This window comes from Rhinolophus hipposideros (assembly GCF_964194185.1).
Source record: "Rhinolophus hipposideros genome assembly, chromosome: 15".
Lineage (NCBI taxonomy): Eukaryota > Metazoa > Chordata > Mammalia > Chiroptera > Rhinolophidae > Rhinolophus > Rhinolophus hipposideros.
Genome location: NC_138061.1, coordinates 21,517,241 through 21,533,943, shown reverse-complemented (window position 1 = coordinate 21,533,943; position 16,703 = coordinate 21,517,241). Strand labels below are relative to the sequence as shown.

General features: G+C 49.2%; 1 protein-coding gene across 3 annotated transcripts in view; it reads right to left on the bottom strand.

The window, feature by feature from the left end:
• SH3PXD2A (SH3 and PX domains 2A) overlaps window positions 1-16,703 on the bottom strand; it is a gene marked incomplete at its 5' end in the record, with an annotated part of 213,327 nt that overhangs the window by 117,739 nt on the left and 78,885 nt on the right. For all 3 annotated transcript variants that reach the window (XM_081074466.1, XM_081074468.1, XM_081074467.1), the window contains one exon: window positions 16,166-16,241. In XM_081074466.1, the coding sequence (XP_080930592.1) occupies window positions 16,166-16,241 (76 nt within the window). The remainder of the gene's footprint in view (window positions 1-16,165; window positions 16,242-16,703) is intronic.

Sequence of the window (16,703 nt, the reverse complement as noted above, 5' to 3'; positions counted from 1 at the left end):
GGTTAACTCAGAGCCGGCATCAGGGCCAGGCTGTCCCCACTCCGTGTGGGTGTGGGGATGGCGGGTGTGGTGGGCAGTGGCTCGGCACCCTCCCTGTGGGAGGCCGGGAATAAAGGGCCCTATTCAGCCAGTGCAGCCTCAGCTCCTTTCCTGCCTGGGGAGGCTGCCCTCAGGAAAGGGGACTGTGGGACGCTGGGCAGAGCTTCCAGGCAGCCTCTCCCTGTGGCATGGCTCACAGTGGGGGGCAGGGGCAGGGGTACAGGTAGGAATGAGCCAGGCAAAGAGAAGAGGAAAGCATGTTCCAGGCAGAGGGAAGAGCCTGAGCAAATGTCCAGAGATAAAGAGATGAGACACATCTGAAGTACGTGTCTCAAGCTGAAGTACGGTCAGTGTGGCTGGAGAGTGAGTGTGAATGAGTGTGAGTGAGTGTGTGTGTGTGTGGGGGGGGTGTTGAGAGGTTGCAGGGTGTGGCTATGAGTGGTACCAGAAGAGACTGAGGGGTAATGGGCAATCAGTAACATGGGTCACACAGAGCAAAGCAGAGCCATTAAAGTTGTGTATTTCAGAAATACACACCTGAGTTCCTGAACTGATGAGGCCGAGGACCACAATTTTAACCTGAGGGGACACAGCATCTTCAGACCCTTCTGACACCCTTCTTCCTCAAGGGTCAGGAGAAGGGGGGTGTGCAGACCAGCCTTCAGGAGGTTCTTGACTACGACCTCCTGAATCAAAACCAAGCAGGTAAGCCATTCCTGAATTCCCAGCCCTCAGGAACTGTGGGAGATAATAAATGTTTACTGTTGTTTTAAGCTGCTAAATAGGGGGTGGGGGATAATTTGTTATGCAGCAATAGGTAATTGATCAGGGCCCAGCTCTGCTCAGAAGAGGGAGAGTCCCTGGATTACCTGAGCCAGAGATATTTAGGGTGTTGGTTACAGAGGCAGATTCCTGAGATTTACCCAGATCCCCTGAATTAGATGGAAGGGGATGGGCGCAGGGGGAAACTGTATTTTTTATAATGCCCCTTGAGTGATTCTCATGAACCTTTGGGGCTGAGAGGTCCTGAGCTAATCTAACCCACCTGACAGATATGAAGAGCCTCAGAGAGCAGATGGTTTGCTCCTTATCACACATCTCAGCTGAGGCAGGCCTTGGCCTAGAATCAGGTCCAGACTCCTGCTCTAGTGCTCTACTTATTACCTCCTTTGTTCATTTCAGGTTGCTTTTTTGAGAGGCGTGGGCTTTTTTTTTCCTTTTATGTATGTTTAAAATTTGCATGTAGGAAAATGATACACATTAATTGTTCGTCTGCTTAAGAGCTAGCTTTGCTTGAGAGGAACTATGTCAGCCAAAGGTAGACCTAACACTAAAAAGGGTAGGGGGTACTAGACAATGCAGAGAGCCTGGCACTGCTGCAGAACACTGCGTTGGAAAAGGCACTTCTGCCTTCCCAGATGCCTCAGCCGCAGGCATTTCTCCCAGGCAAACAAAGGCAGTGTGTCCAAGGCAGGGACAATGAATGAGGGCAGTGAGGACATCTACCTTAACCCCACCAAACTGTCCCCCAGGCAGGTAAGAACAATAATTCCACTTTCATTTGCATAGCCTATGTGGGCTTAGAAAGAATTCACGTACAATCTTACTGAATTACCTTTGCAGACAGCAAGGTAGGCAGGTCTGGTACCCATTCATCCATTCACTTAACACACTTGTTGAACAGCTACTATGTGCCAGGCAATACTCTAGGCAGGGAAAATATATATGGATCTCTTTATTTAATAAATGTTTATACGTGTTTGCTATGTGCCAGGCACTGGCTTAAACACTTTACAAATAGTAACTCACTTACTCCTCAAAACAGCCCAACAAAGTAGGTACCGCTATTCTTGCCATTGAATGAAGAAATTGAAGTACAGAGAGGTTAAGTAACTTTCCCAAGGCCAAACGCAAGTAAGGGGCAATACTAGGATTAGAACCCAGGCGATCTGACCCTGTTAACCAAGATAAAATAAGGCATCCTGTTCTTCAAAAACTCCCATTGTTTAAATCCCCATGATCACAGAAGAAGAAACGGAAGCTCAGAGCTACCTTCTGAATTTCCCAAGTCACACAGTTCTGGGACTAAAAGCCAGGTCTGATGCCAGGCAGCGTTACTTTGTTCCCCACATACATCTGTTCACAAAGAAGGTTTAGCAGAAGACAAGTGCCAAGGCGGTAAGCAAGGAGAGTGCTTCTAGAGCCCAGAAAGAGAGGGTTTCTGCAGGCCCCACTGGCAAGTCTGAAGTATCCCGAGAGACACCAAAGCAACTGAACAAGTCTCACTTGCTGTCCTGACCATCATGATTTGTGACAGTCTGCTGCCCCGCCAGTATTCACGCCTGCAGGTATTTTGGGGCAGTGTTATTTATAGACCAAGTTTCTATTTATATTTTCATTGAATTCTTGCTAACCCTAGCTAGATTTCCCCCAAAAAACCTAGAGAGGGGAGGATAAGAACTCTTTTTCACCAAGCAAGTCAGGGGGCAAAGGTGAAGGTCAAAGTCTTAGCTATGTGTGCAGTCTTTCAGCAGGAACTCTTTGCAGGGAGGCATTCAAGACAAGGGGGGCTTTCTACGGTTTCCAAAGGAAATGGGGGTAGGGCGGGGAAGGGCACAAAGCTGGCCTTATACAGAGGCAGCCACATTCTGCCAATGCGGTGGGATTGGAGGTGGGCCTAGAAGACCTCTATTGCCCTAAAATGTTTCCCCTTTTGCATGACATTTCATCATTAGACATTTATTACTTTGGTCTTAATGGCTATTAGGTCACAAGATGTTGGGACCATGAGAAAACCTATACAATATCAAGCCCAATCCTTATATTTCATAGTTGGGGAAGCTCAGGCTGAGAGAGAGTCTATGACCTATCCTTAAGGAGGAATCGGAATGAACAAATAGAAATCTATTAAAATGCACATGAGACCATCCCAATATTGGAGGGAGAGCTGTCAGACATAGCCAAAAAAAACTGGGGATAGCAAAGGAGGCTCAGAATTCCTCTCTCACCAAGTTTTAGGAATGAACAAGTAAAACCATTGCTGTTTCCTAAGGTTTTCTGTTTGGTGTCCCAAATGAAAACTTCCTGGCTTTGGGGTCACACAGAAAAATAAAGGTTAAGTGGGACTTCTTCCTTCCTCATTTTTAGTCCTTTGTTGAATTGTGGTTTAGTAAACACTATCTGTGATGACTGTCAGCACATGGTTATTTTATAGGTTTGTATTTACAAAACCAGCCTTTCTGACGGCAATCATTTCTTTCTGGGCACTATGCCTGCAATTCCCGCATTGGCCACGGGGTGGCTGGTTGAAATTGGGTAGGTTAAGTGAAAGGTACCAGAAAAGGATGCAGACAATAGGAATCTGACACTTTTTGAAAGGATAACGTTGATCAACCTTCAATTGATATAATAAAAGAAAACATGATGCAAAACTTGAAATGAAGTTTAAAGAAATGCAAACACCCTGTTGCAGGTGGCATTTCATACGAAACCCCAACTGTTAATGTCCAGGCAAGTATATCTTTAGTCAGTCTCACTCTGCAGTAAGCACTTCCAGGACATAGGAAATAGTGGTCAAGAGCTTGGACTTAGAAGTGGCAGGACCTGGGTTTTCTTAATAGCTAAGCAAGTCATGTACCCTTTCTAGTCTGTGAGTCTTCGTCTATAAAGTGGGATCGCTGCCATTATGAGATAATGTAATCATGAAACCCTGTGCACAATCCCTGGCAAAAGTATGGGCTTAATAAATAGTAACTATAATATTTAGGCAGAAATCGCTCATTTACAATGGTTAAGTGTCAAGTCTCACACAAAATGCCTCAGAAAACTGTTTGCAACTTTTCCCCTATAACCAATTCAACAAAAAGTTATCTCTGGGCCACTCGGCTCACCTGTGAACAGCTGTTCTACTCTCTCTCTTTCAGAAGCAAGTCTTTCTGCTGAAAGAGAACAGCTCTGCCAACCACATAGGTCTTACTTAAGCCATTTGCAGCAATTATCAGTACTAAAGTTGTAAATTCATCTTTCAGATCAGAAACAAGACGCCAAGATGAAAGAAAACCTTGCCTGTGAAGGCACCATATTATCAGTTACTTGCTGGTCTCGACTCTTCTCCTCTGGCTTCCTTACTTCAAAGTTTAGGTCTGCAGTAATTGCTTTATACAGAAGAGCAAAAGATGCTCCTTTAAAATCTTATTTCTTTGTTTTAATCTTTTTGCCAGAGGCCCAAGCCTTTTTTTCCTCCTAACAATACAACATAACTGGACGTGTGCCATGTTATCTTCAAAACCACAGAGGGTTCATAGCCAATCTCTCCCCTCTCCAATCAGATAGGCTTCTGAAATTAAAAACCTTAGCAATATCCTTGGCCCCAAACTTCACCTGGTCTTGGAAGAGAGGGAAGCAAAAATTTCTGACTTATGGCTGACAAGAGAGTGTGGCTGGGGCCTGAGGAGCCTCTTGGTTAGGCTGGTGATAGGGGATAGAGGATTGTGCTGTGACCCATCCCACAGGGTGCCAAAAATAGGCAGGTAACTCAGGGATGTAAGGGATGAGAGGCCAACAGACCACCCCTCACCCAGTTATTTGCATGAAGCCTCGTCTCCCCATGCACCTCTTCTGAGGTCAGAAATTGATTTACTAATGCAGATTTAGTGGTTTATATTATGTGGATGGGCTGAACATAACCAAATACCCAGGAAGTATCAGAGTAAGATAGCCTATGAAAGGGCTTCACTGGACCTTAAAACAGTACTTCTCAAACTTTCCTGTGCATACAAGTCACTTGTGCATATCATTAGACTGCACACTGTGACTTAGTGGGTCTGGGTGGGGCCAAGGCTCTGCGTTTCTCACAAGCTCTCTCAGACGATCCGCATGCCGCTGATGTGCAAACTACATTTTGAGCAGCACATCTTGAAATGAGACCTCACTCTTGGAAAGGATCCCAGAGAGACAGCTTACCATTTTGTGACGAGCCTGATACTAATGGGGAAAGAGTGAAGAATGCGAATATATAAAATGGAGTCACTTTAACCAAGCTGCTAAAATGATTAACATTATGAATGTTGAGGCATGAGGAAAGACTTCATTCTTACTCTAAATAGCTTGGGAACTTAAACTTTTTGATCTTTCCAGTCCTGTGTCAATGCAGGATATGCATGTGGACATACACCAGACCTCTTATAACCCTCTATTACTCTCTGAAGGACTCACATAACCAGACCGCCTGACATCCATCATCCAGACCCCTGACATCTGACTGATAACCGTCCTGGACCAGTCCTAGGGCTACGAATGCAGGATTATTCTCAAAAATGCACTTTTTACTATACGAACGCTTACTTTTCCTTCTTCAGAACACTGCTGGGTATTTGCCTAAGTGTGTTCTTAGTTTGCAAACTCTAAGACCCTTGAATAAATCTTTGTCATTTATTTCTAGCCAAAGTCTCCAGACTCTTTTTGAGTTCGTTCGACACTAACAATCACCAAATCACAAACTTGGATTGAGTGTTTGTTGTGTGCTTCATAGATAAAATTTGATTTGGTGCTTTCAACAGCTCTGGGGGTATTTCATACATGAGAAATATGATGGATGTGCAGAGATGCTAAGTAAGGCTGGCCAAGGTCACACAGCTATTGAGAGGCTGAGTCAGGATCTGACTCAAGGTTGTCTGGCTTTAAGGCCTCTGGTGCTGAAATTCAATGCTTACTTGCCTCCACCACAGAAAAGACACGGAGTTTCGTCAGACAACTAGCACCAAGTAGAAAGCCCCAGTGTAAACCCAGATCTGTTTGAGCCCAAAGCCAGGTTCAGATCTGTCAGAACCACACTGTTCTGGGGCTGGCAGAGCTGAGGAGTCACACAGCTTCCCTTGGCAATGGAACTTTGGAAATTCTCCCTGAGATCTGTCCCAATTTGTTCTCACTAAGGTGAAATCCAGCTGGCCCCTTGTGCTCTGTCGTGGGGGGGGGGGGGGGAACCAGAAATGTAGCCCTTTTCCCTCACACCTAGAGAGGGGCTGGTGTTGCCAGCCAACCCCCACCAGCCCCACTCACTTCCTCCCCTGCCTTCTGAAGGGGCATTCAAGTGAACAGACTCCATCTTCAGGCTGTGCCAGTCCCTCAGGCCCACTGTGGTCTGGAGGTCGGGCAGCCTGACATCTGGGGCCTCCTCAGTGGACATCAGTCCTTGGAACTGTGGAGATGAAGGGGGAGAGGTGTTTTCAGGGCCCAAAGAGACGATACTACTGGAAACCAGCAGCCTCTGCATGAATGGTGTATCAGTTCACATGGGCCTGGGGCGTTTCCAAGGGTCAGTTCCACGCCTGCCAGGGAAGAGCTCTGGCTTGAGGCTCTATCCTTGGGCCTGGCTCCAGTTGGGGTGAGCTTGACGAGCAGTGGAGGGGTCAGACCAAGGACACTGTGGAGACCTACGACCAGTGCCCCTTACCTCCTAAGAAGTGGGGGCCCTGAGCTTCCTTTCAACGGATCTGACTATTCTCCCTCCTCTACCACCACCCACTGCCACCCCTTTTACCCCCCACAGAAACCTGGACCCAGAAACCAGAATGTCCAATGCCTGGAGGTTCCTGGAGAGGGAGGCTGATGGCAGGGACTCCCCACCACAAAGCATCTTTCATATGCGACAAAGGCTTCAGCTATCTCAGGGAGGAGGGAAAAAGTTATTTCCTTTCAGCCCCAAGGGTGAAGTACAAAGTAGGGGGAAGGGTGCTGGGAAACACTAGGTCTGCCATCTTGGCCAAGGGCTCCCACCAACAGAACCTGGGCATCTTATTCTCGTGCTCTTTCTCACTCCTAGCTCCAATCCATCAGCAAGGCCTCTTGGCTGTTCCTCTAAAACACATCTCAGACCTACTGCTCTCCGTGTCATGGCCCAGCCTTAACCAAGCCACCCTCATCTCTTGCCATGCCTCACCCACCCACCTTTAGCTGGTCTTCCAGCTCCATGCTCCCGACCTTGCCCTTCTAGGTTACTGACAAGTATGGGAGGGGTCCTTTTAAAACAGAAATCTGATCATGTGGCCCCTCAGCCTAAAACCTTTCAGAGACGTCACTGCACTCAGGACAAGTCCCCATCCCTCAGAGTGGCCATGGCGACTGCACATGCTGGCCCTGTGTGGCGGCTACACTGAAAGCTCACACAGCCTCATTAACCAGGCTTTGCATGGTAACCCCAGAGGCCCAGCACCTTCTTCCTTTCCCAACCTCCCCGACACACACAGAAGTTGCCATTTCGCTCTCCCCTCTATCATACCTGGGCTCAGGTAACTGACATGTCAGCCATCTACACTTGAGTGCGAATTTACTGACAGCACCACTCCTAGGGCACAACAGAATGTCCTCTCGAAGCATGGAGTGAAAGGATTCGATTCTTGTAAAAGGACATTTGGACATCAGGTAAAGAAATCATTTAATTCCAGGGGTGGGGTTTGGGGGAGAGATGATTGATGTCACAGGGACGTGAAATCACTGGAAACTGCCAAAATGTGCAAAGCGATCCCTGGTTGCTCTAATTGAACTCACCCAATTGTGTGCCACTGGGCTGAGCAAGAGTTACAGTAGAATCCAATATACTACAGCCCAGTCCAGGGCACATTTTTCTGCATGTTAAATTAAACGGGCTGACTGAGACCATGAAAAGAGACACATTTCTGCTTAGGTCAGAGGCTTCTTAGGGAAGATATCGCAGAAAACACTCCACTCAGGGCTGAGGGTTCAGGGTGGGTGTTTAGGAGGTTGATTTTCTTCCAGAATTACTTCTGGACAAGGAAGACACAGAGCAAGTGGTACCAAAGTGACCTAACTTTTCCCCTCTTCTTGAAATGTGGGGATAACACAGGGGAAAGGCCAGGGGGCCCAACGCACATTTACTTTCAAAAGTGAAGGGGGCCTTTGAGTGGCTGCCTCCTGCAAAACTCGGTATTATCCTGAGACCTGGCAGCTCGGGAGCTGAGAGCTGCGAGGCTCGTGGTTGTGCTGTGTTCCCATGGTGACATGGCCAGCGCTGCCCAGCTCCCTCCCCACCTTTCAGTCTAGATAGCTGACTGGATCATCAGTTCTTGAGAAACAAGCTCTTTGCTGCTTTGCAAGTTACCACAGGCAAGGAAGGAGAAGCAAGAAGTGCAACCGGAGCTGAAATGCAGTGGGAAAAGCTGAATTGGCACAGAGAGGGCAGGGCGGGCGGGCAGAGGGCAGAGAAAGGAAAGCCCATGTCTGTGTCCCACAGCAAAGCCGCCGTGAAGAACAGGTGGGCTTTGCAGCACCAGTGCTTCTCACTGTGCTGTCTATGCATTCACTGCTTGAAATGTCATCCTAAACCATGGTTAACCCATTTGACAGGAGAAGAAACCGACCCTGGAGGCTGTGTGATGGGGCCGGAATCGCACACTTATGCCCACATGTGGGGCGCCCTCGTTCCTGGGCAGCTTGGCCACAGGAGACACACGTGGAGTTTCTTGGTTCCATAACTCCGGTTGACCCAGCCCTCTGCGGTGACTCAGCCCCCCAAGGCCCCCAACCCCAGGCTTCATATGCTGTTCAACAGCTGTTCTTGCTGTTCTTCAAACGCACACCCTCTGTCTCACTCAGGTCACTACCCTTGCTGCCTCCTCAGCCTGACACTATGCGCCCTGATCTGCCCCTGCCGGGCTCCGTTCAGGTGTCACCTCTGCAAAGAGGCCTTTTTTGACCATCCAATCTCACATGCCCTGAGCCAAGCTACCTGCTAAGTGACCTGGTTTATTTTTGTTCTGGTATCTATCACTATCGGATTGTTAGTTGTTTGCTTTCTGACGCCCCCACTGGAAGGTGAACTTCCTGAGAACGGCGACTCATTCTACCTTGTTCTCAGCGACATCACCAGGGCCTACAGCTGGGCCAGGCACACAGCAAGTGCTCAATAAATACCTGCGGCCAGGGCGGATGCCCAGCTCCTCCACGAAGCAGTCGGAGCCGGCTGTCAACAGCGGGCCCTGAGGACCGCCCACCCCAGATTACAGAGAGGATGATGCGAGGGGCGGGGGCAGTAATTACAGCAAGAGAAGACCCAGCACTTTCAGAGGAGGTTAGAGAAAAGCCACTTTTAAAACAGCACCCCGTGCCTCTCAGCTCTATAATCTTGTTGATCTTTTTAAAACCCTGGCATTACCAGCAGACCCTATTTTTCCTTCTCCATCACGTAGAAGGTTTGTCTTTTCCTGCCATCTCAGGGTCATCAGTGGGGCTCCGAGACCTCTCAGGCTCTCTCCCTTGGGGGCTGCAGTACCTGCCAGTGTCTGTGAGTCGCTGCCTCCCTCAGTGCTTCCAAGACCCTTCAGGGAGGGCTTTCTCGGGGAGCGCCTGATGGAGACTCACAGAAATGCCTACGGCCCAGGAAGAAGGCCAGCTCTCGCCCATGCCCCAGACCAGCTCTAGCTAAAGACATCCCTCCCCCCTGTTTCCTTTTGCATTGGAACAAACACCGGATTTGCTGCACAGGGTTCGGGGGGGCAGGGAGAGGAAGGCCCCAGAGACTGTGCTTGCAATTCACCCAGCATCCTCCTGTACTGTGGCTCCAAACTGCCTCTTCATTAAGGGGCCGGTGTGTAAACTGGTGAGCTGGTGAGCGGGTACAAAAGAACCAAGCATGCCTGCTGTCTAAAAATACATGTCTCTAAGCTCGTAAGTTCATGAGGCTGCCTGCAAACTGGTAGCACCTACCTTATGGCTATAGGCTCCCTTTTCTGCCTAAGCTGTCTAGTTTCTCCATGACTCATGAAACCAGGACGTGTATACCTATGAAAGGGACTGACTCAGCTATTAGGACGAAGGGGCTTTCTGGAAGCTCAGAGGCCTAGGACCAGCCAGCACAGAGACATCGATGGCTTGTGAGTGGAAAGAAACCTCGCTCAGTCTTTGCAAAGTGAGTTTACCTCTTTCTGCTCCGCTGCCTGGCTTCTGAAGTCCTTTGGTCCCTGTTCGCAGTTGTTTGCTTTTTACATCAGCAACTACATACTTTAGTTCACTCTGTAATGACCATTTCCTCCCAGGGAGACTCCTTGGGCTGGCAAACTCAGGATACACAGGAAATCTACTCCAATCCCAGGATGGGCAACAGGAGATGGATTTTCCACAATAGTCTTTTAAAACAAGGCAGAAAGTTCTATGTAAACAGTAGGTTGCCCTGAGAGGCTGCTGACCTCAGTGGCCTGAAGAACTTCATTTCTACCAAAAGATCAGGAGACCCCAGAAAGCACACTACGATACACTTGTTCCGAGATCATTCTCCCTGGCTCCTTTCATTTCTGTAGGTCTTGTCAACAAGGCACCAACTGCCTTTTGTTCTGGATTATCTTTTCAAAACTGTTTGTAGAACAAACAGCTTTAGAAGACAGAAGCAGTGTCCTGCTTTGGAGTGAACAGTGAGTTTGCATACAACCTTGACAGACTGAGACAGTGTATCTCTCCAGAGTAAAGGGGGTAGGCTTGATTAGGCTCTGTTACAAGGGAGGTAAGCTCCCTAAGATCTCGGTTCTGCTATAATGTAACCCACTGCGTGTGCTGGCATTCATCTGGGCCCCTGGGATTTGGAGGCAATGAAAACTGATGCAAATATGCTGATCCTCATGCTGCAATAGTCTTTTGTCTCTGACCCAGGAGTCTCCTGTTTTCTGCTAGCATTCAGGAAACCAGGGAAAGCGAACTTAATTGGCTCGCATATAGGGTAAAATCTCAGCTCTTTTACAGTTCTTGAGTGGAATAGTTCTGCTCCTACTGGGGTAGATACCCAGTCTCTAAGCTCGAGGTCTGCCCTCTTTCCAGCAAACTCAGAAGAAGCCTCAAATTATAAAAATACATGTAAACCAAGGAAAGAAGAATTCTTTTTTTAAAAAAAGTGCTCTGCTTTGCAAAAGGATTTATCACATGCCTAAAAGATGATGTGATTTATCCCAAACAGCTGAATGTGCACGAAGTTTTTAGGACTATGCCTTAATATAAAAAAAAGTTCACCCCTGCTTTTCTACTGGAGGTGGGAATGCCAAGAGGTCAGGCCTGGGAGTGGAGCTTCTCAGGGACTACTGTCAAATCACTGCCTCCTTCCTAAACACCAGCTGGCATGCTTGCTGCATAGCACTCTCCACCTCCTTATAATAAAAATCAATTACTAGGGTCTGTAGTCTAGTGAATTGAGTTGTGCCAGTATCAAGTTCCTGGGTTTCATAATGTACTATAGTTATATAAGCTGTTGCCAGTGGGGTAAGCTGGGCAATGGGTTCACCACTCAATGGCTATGGGGTGGTAGAAGTGATTTGACCTCTCCCTAAATTGGGAATGATGTCACCTACCCTGCAGGGAGCGGAATGGGGGTGGAATTGGAGGGGAGGAATGTAAAGTGCCCAGGATTTCTGCAGTATCTGTGTCTATAATTATTCCAAAACAAAAACAAATTTTAAATGCTGTGACCTAGGAAAACGAATAGCCAATCTTGTTAGATTCGTAATTAAGTGAAGACACCGCTTTGACAGCCTTGGGGGGGGATCCCATTTGTAGTCATATTAAAATAATAATTAACTAAATGATTTAATTGCAGAAAAGAAAAAAAATCAATTACTTAGCGCCGCTGACCTTAGTCACTCAATGGAACGAGAGAGCCCTTGCAGGTCACCAAGTCCCCATGAGACTCAGGTCACCTCCCTGCCCCACACGGTGCCCTCCTGAAGCACAAGATAGCAATGGCAGCCAGAGGGATCACCAGCAGAAACTCCCAGGTCCCCAGCCGCCGAGATGTGGAGGTAAGAAAGGAGGGGCAAAGACCGCTTCGCTGAGGCTGGTTGTGGCCCTTCCTCCTTGCCCAAGGAAAAAAGCCCAGGGCTCGGTAGGAAGGAGCCCAGCTCAGCCGCTTCATGGTGAAGAAAGTGATTTGACTTTTCTCTAAAATGAGGACAATGCCACCTACCCTGCAGTGAAAACTGGAGAGAAGGTTTGTAGAGTGCCCGAAACAAGGCGAGGCCCATAGCAGGAGCTCAATAAAAGGTATCTATATGTAAGGGAGAATGGCCAATTGGCGATCAATCAGAAAGTCTTAACAAAGCACCCATTATGTGTCTAGCCCCAGAATAGAAAGTCCTACCCAAGAAACCACTTGGGTTGTTTTTCTTTCCCAGCATGCCTTGCTGGAGAAACGCCTCTCCCACACGGGGCCCTTAACTTTCCCTCACCCCTCACAAGTGCTGATGGCCGGTGCATAGTGGCTCTTTACCTCCAGGGCCCAGAAAGCAGGTCCCAGCACTGGTGACAACACTGGGAGGCCTTCGTTAAGGGCAGTTCCCCTATAAACCTTTATATGATATTTGACTGATACGTCCTGGCTCGCCCCTCTACCACCTTATTGGTCCACTCACAGCCGTCCATTCCCGCACTCCCACTCCAGCAGTACTGCAGAATATTCTGTCTGTCCCCTAAGAGCCAGTGGGCATGTCTGAGGTGAGCTCCTCCTGGGATGGAGCCTCTGCATTTGGCCACAGAAGCCACCGGCTTCACCACTCTTCAATCCCAGACTGACCCTGAACTCAGGCCATATACCACCCAGACATAGCCTGTGTCCTAGATTCTAAGATTTACAACTCACGTGCAGAATTTTCTGCCAGGATTTGACTGGCAGATGAGCAAGCATGTAACCACGTGAGCCTGGATTCCCGTTCTTCTCTCAGTTTCTCTGCTTTCTCTGTCACTTCCACCAGCCAGTGAAACTTCTATGCACCCCCAGCCATGAGCCGATGGCCAGCGGGGCCAAAGCAATGCAGCTGACCTAACACTGCAAACACATCCCCTAGACCCCCGACCCGGGCAGGAGAAATGCACATCCTATCCCAGCATCTCCAAAGCTAAAATTTAAGACTCCTCTGGAGATTAAGAAAACGTTCTCTCTGCTTTCTACCTGGGTTTTTTCTTGATCTGAAATTCCATGGAAGGCAATGGGATGGCACAGCTGTTCCCAAGGCCGGCTGCTAACCCTTCCTGGGATGGTAAGAGTGAAGGCAGCTGGATTAGCTCGGTGTGTTTGAACTCTGAGGTTCTGCTGAGCCACTGCTGCAGGGGCTGAACCTGAGGGGATCAGCAGGTGACTGCGGCCACCCTCCCCAAAGGCAGGGTAGTAGAAACAGGTTGGGTAATATAGTCGATCTGTAGGGGCCCTGCCCCGAGCCCCTTACCAGCTGATGCTCCCTGCTATGGGTACTGGCTGCTCTGGGCTCACTGCTTCCCCTGCTCCAGAGGCACGTCCTCAGCCCTCAGTCCTCGGGAGCCACCCTGTCACACTCCACACTCTCTGGGGGCGGATGACTGACATGGGGGGTATAACAGTTGTCCCCTGAGGTGGTGCCATCCATCCTCAGTGTCCTCCCCTGCCCTGCTTCTGTCACTGCCCTTGGGTCTCCATCTGAGAGCAGCCCTCAGTTACCTGCATACAAAGCATCTTTGTCTCAGGCTCTGCTTTTAGGGACCCTGTCCAAAGATAGGCAATATTCATCATTGCTCCTCTCTGACGCCCTCTCCTCCTGGAGAACCCCTTTTATTTGGGGTTGTGGGGATGGGTAGGGAATCCTCATGCCTACTCGGCTCTTCCTAGTTTGGTTCTGAGTGAGTTGGGCTGTTGTTCCTCAATCTTTTCCCCTCCTGTACAAGCTAGGGAGTGAGTAGAGTATGAAAGGGTTAAGGCAGTTTCTCAAGGCTGTATGCAAACTTGCTGTTCACTGCTGGGTGAGGGGGAAAGGGAGGAACAGGGCCTGGGAGCCTTGGGATGGGATTCCAAATGGCCAGCAATGTCATGGAGAGGGAGTGAGCAACAGAGAAGCATTGGAGAATGAACCCCACTGAAGGGAGGAGAGAAAAGCCGCAGAACTTCCTTTGGGATAGGACAGGAGCGTGGGGCCAGCCAACCTCGTTCCTCTAGACGGCATCACCCACTATGCACAGGTCACGTCGATATGGGGGCTGGAAGGGGGTCTTGTGCTTGCCTTTTCTCAGGAGTTGGGGTGGCGTGGAGGCAGGTGACTTTCTTTATGAACAGCTGTCATTTATTAAGTGTATACCACAGGACAGGCATTATGCAAAGTGCTTTACATGAATTCTTTTAATCCTCACCACAATCCTATACAAAGAAACTGAAATTCAGCGAGGCCCTCTGTCCTGCAGCAACTCTTGGATTATCGTTTTCTGAGGTAGTTGGTGTGGGGGGCAGCTCTGGCCCAGAAGGCAGAGGTAAGAGTTCTGGTGTTGAATATACTTCCCGGCTGTCTGGCCTATGCAAATCTAGTAGCCCCCTTTGGCCTCAATTTCCTAGTCAATAAAATGGGGATATATATAACCTTCCTGGAATGACCACATGAGATTACATATGTGGCTGTGCTGTGTAACATGTTGGGCACAGGTCAGGAGTTGGCAATAATAAGGGCTAACGTTTATTTAGGTCCTACTAGAAGCCAGCCACAGTTCTAAGCACCAGACATGTTCCTGTTATCCTTACGACAGCCCCATGAAGTAGATACTATTATTGGCCCTATTTTCCAGTTGAGGAGACTGAGGCATAAAGAAGTTAACACATTTGATAACCAATAGAGCCTGGGTTTCCAGGTGTAAAGCCAGGCGTCTGATTCCTGAGACACTGGACACAGTAACAGCAGGACAGAAGCCTTGTGCTTCACGCACCCTCCAACCCCACCCATCCCTCCAGGTCTGCTCCAGGCCCTCGTCTTTCAGGGGGCCTTTGCTCCCTTCCTTAGCTCCTTCTCCAATCAAAACGGGGATTTCACAGTGGTAGAGAGAGTCCTGCCTTAACTGGCTCTCTGATTAGGGAGTAGGTCGTGTCTCTCTCACTAGCTTGAGGATTCCTTAGATGACACAAACAAATCCAGGTCTCCCCTGACTCACCAGGTCACCCCAGCCCCCAGCTCCTAGCCCTGGACACTTATCCTGGGCCTGGCACAAGCCGAGAGCCTCCTAGACACCCACAGATTGAATGATAATGAGGTGCTTTGCCCCAGGATTGCTGGTCTGGTTTTCTTGAGCAAGCAGGCAGACTTCATGCCCAAGGCCAGGTCAACCAAAGCACCATGGCACGCCACTAGCTTCATGAGGGCTCTGGGACACTTGTGTCCACAGCATCCCAGCTGGGTTCCCAGGCCCCCGGTGGACAGAGCACCTGGACTGGACTGGAACAACATCGAAGGTCATTACAAACCTGGGGGTTGGACATTCCAAATTCCGTCGAGACTCAGGGTAAAGCCAGGCAGGACACAAGAGTGCCCTGCGTTAACTCCTGGACCATGGAAGGAGAAGCAGTCTTCTGCCTCCATGGAAGGAGCCCAGGCCTGAGAGATTCCCTAACCCCTCACTGACTGGTCCTGGTCTTGCCAAAACTGTGGGATTTAGAAGGGCTTCCGTGTAGCTAAATGAATTCTCTCCCACTTTAACGTAAGACTCAGAGGATAGGCAAAGGTCCCACTGATTGCTGTCGTCCTGGAAGCTGGCCTATGCAACTCCAGGCCCAGCAGTAACACGGTTATGACACACCTGAGAGGTTTTCTTCTCAATCACACAACATAATCAAATGCCTTAAACATGCTTCGAAATGATGCAGTTATCAATGGCCTTTATAGACGGACAGGCCCAGGTTCAAATTCTGCCTCTGCCAACTCACAGGCTGTGTTACATAAGCTCTCAGAGCCTCGGTTGGATACTGGGGCTGGGAGGACTGGAAGAGGTCAGACCAGGAAATGTGCTCAATTTAAGGTTCTCTATAATTACATGGGAGCCAGGGAAAAGAGGTCAGCCTGCAGCTTTTCATCCTTTCATAGGAGAACTTGATCTCTGCTTTTTGTAAGAAGGACCCAAAGCCCAAGAGCTTGAGAAACTCCTCAGAAGTTACATGGCTTGGGGCCAGCAGACGGCCCTGGAATGGTGGGGCCGTCAAAATCAGGGACTGTCAACCCGCTGAGGAAATTACTATGTAGATTCCTAGGCCTACCCTACCCAGAATTTCTGGCTTAGCAGCAAGACTTTTCTTGGCCTAAGGAATGCCCCTCCCCAGGACGCCCCCGTGCCATCAGCAGGGCCATCCAAAGCTTACCTGGGAGGAAGGGGATGATTCTCTGCTTGGGATCCTTCTGGCCACCTTCAATGGGAAACTTATCCAAAAGCTGCATCTGAGAAGCCAGACAGAGGGACACGATTCAGAAGATTGGAACAGCCTTCAGCGTCCCTTCCGCACTCTACTCCACTGCTCCAGGGCCCCACTCTCCTTAAATGGATGAGTGACGCCTCAAATCCCTCATTTCACAGACGATTAACAAACCACATGGGGCATGAGATGGAGGAGGCCAGAGCTCTCTATGCATCAAAGGGGGTGTGTCAATCTCAAGAAGTCAGGGCACAGGAGGAGGTATCTGGGCATGCCCCACCCCCCAAAGGAAGCCAGGGGAGGGATCAGCAGGCTTTCAGGCCAGGTTGCAGAAGGGGTTTCCAGAGGCTTCTTTGGACCCAGTTTCCTTCATATGTCATATGCTGGTTGAGCTCTTAAACCACCTGCCATCCCAAACCCTCCTGGGCCAGGATGGCGGAAGGCCCCACCTGATGCTTCAGACAGACCACCCACCTTCCACAACTGC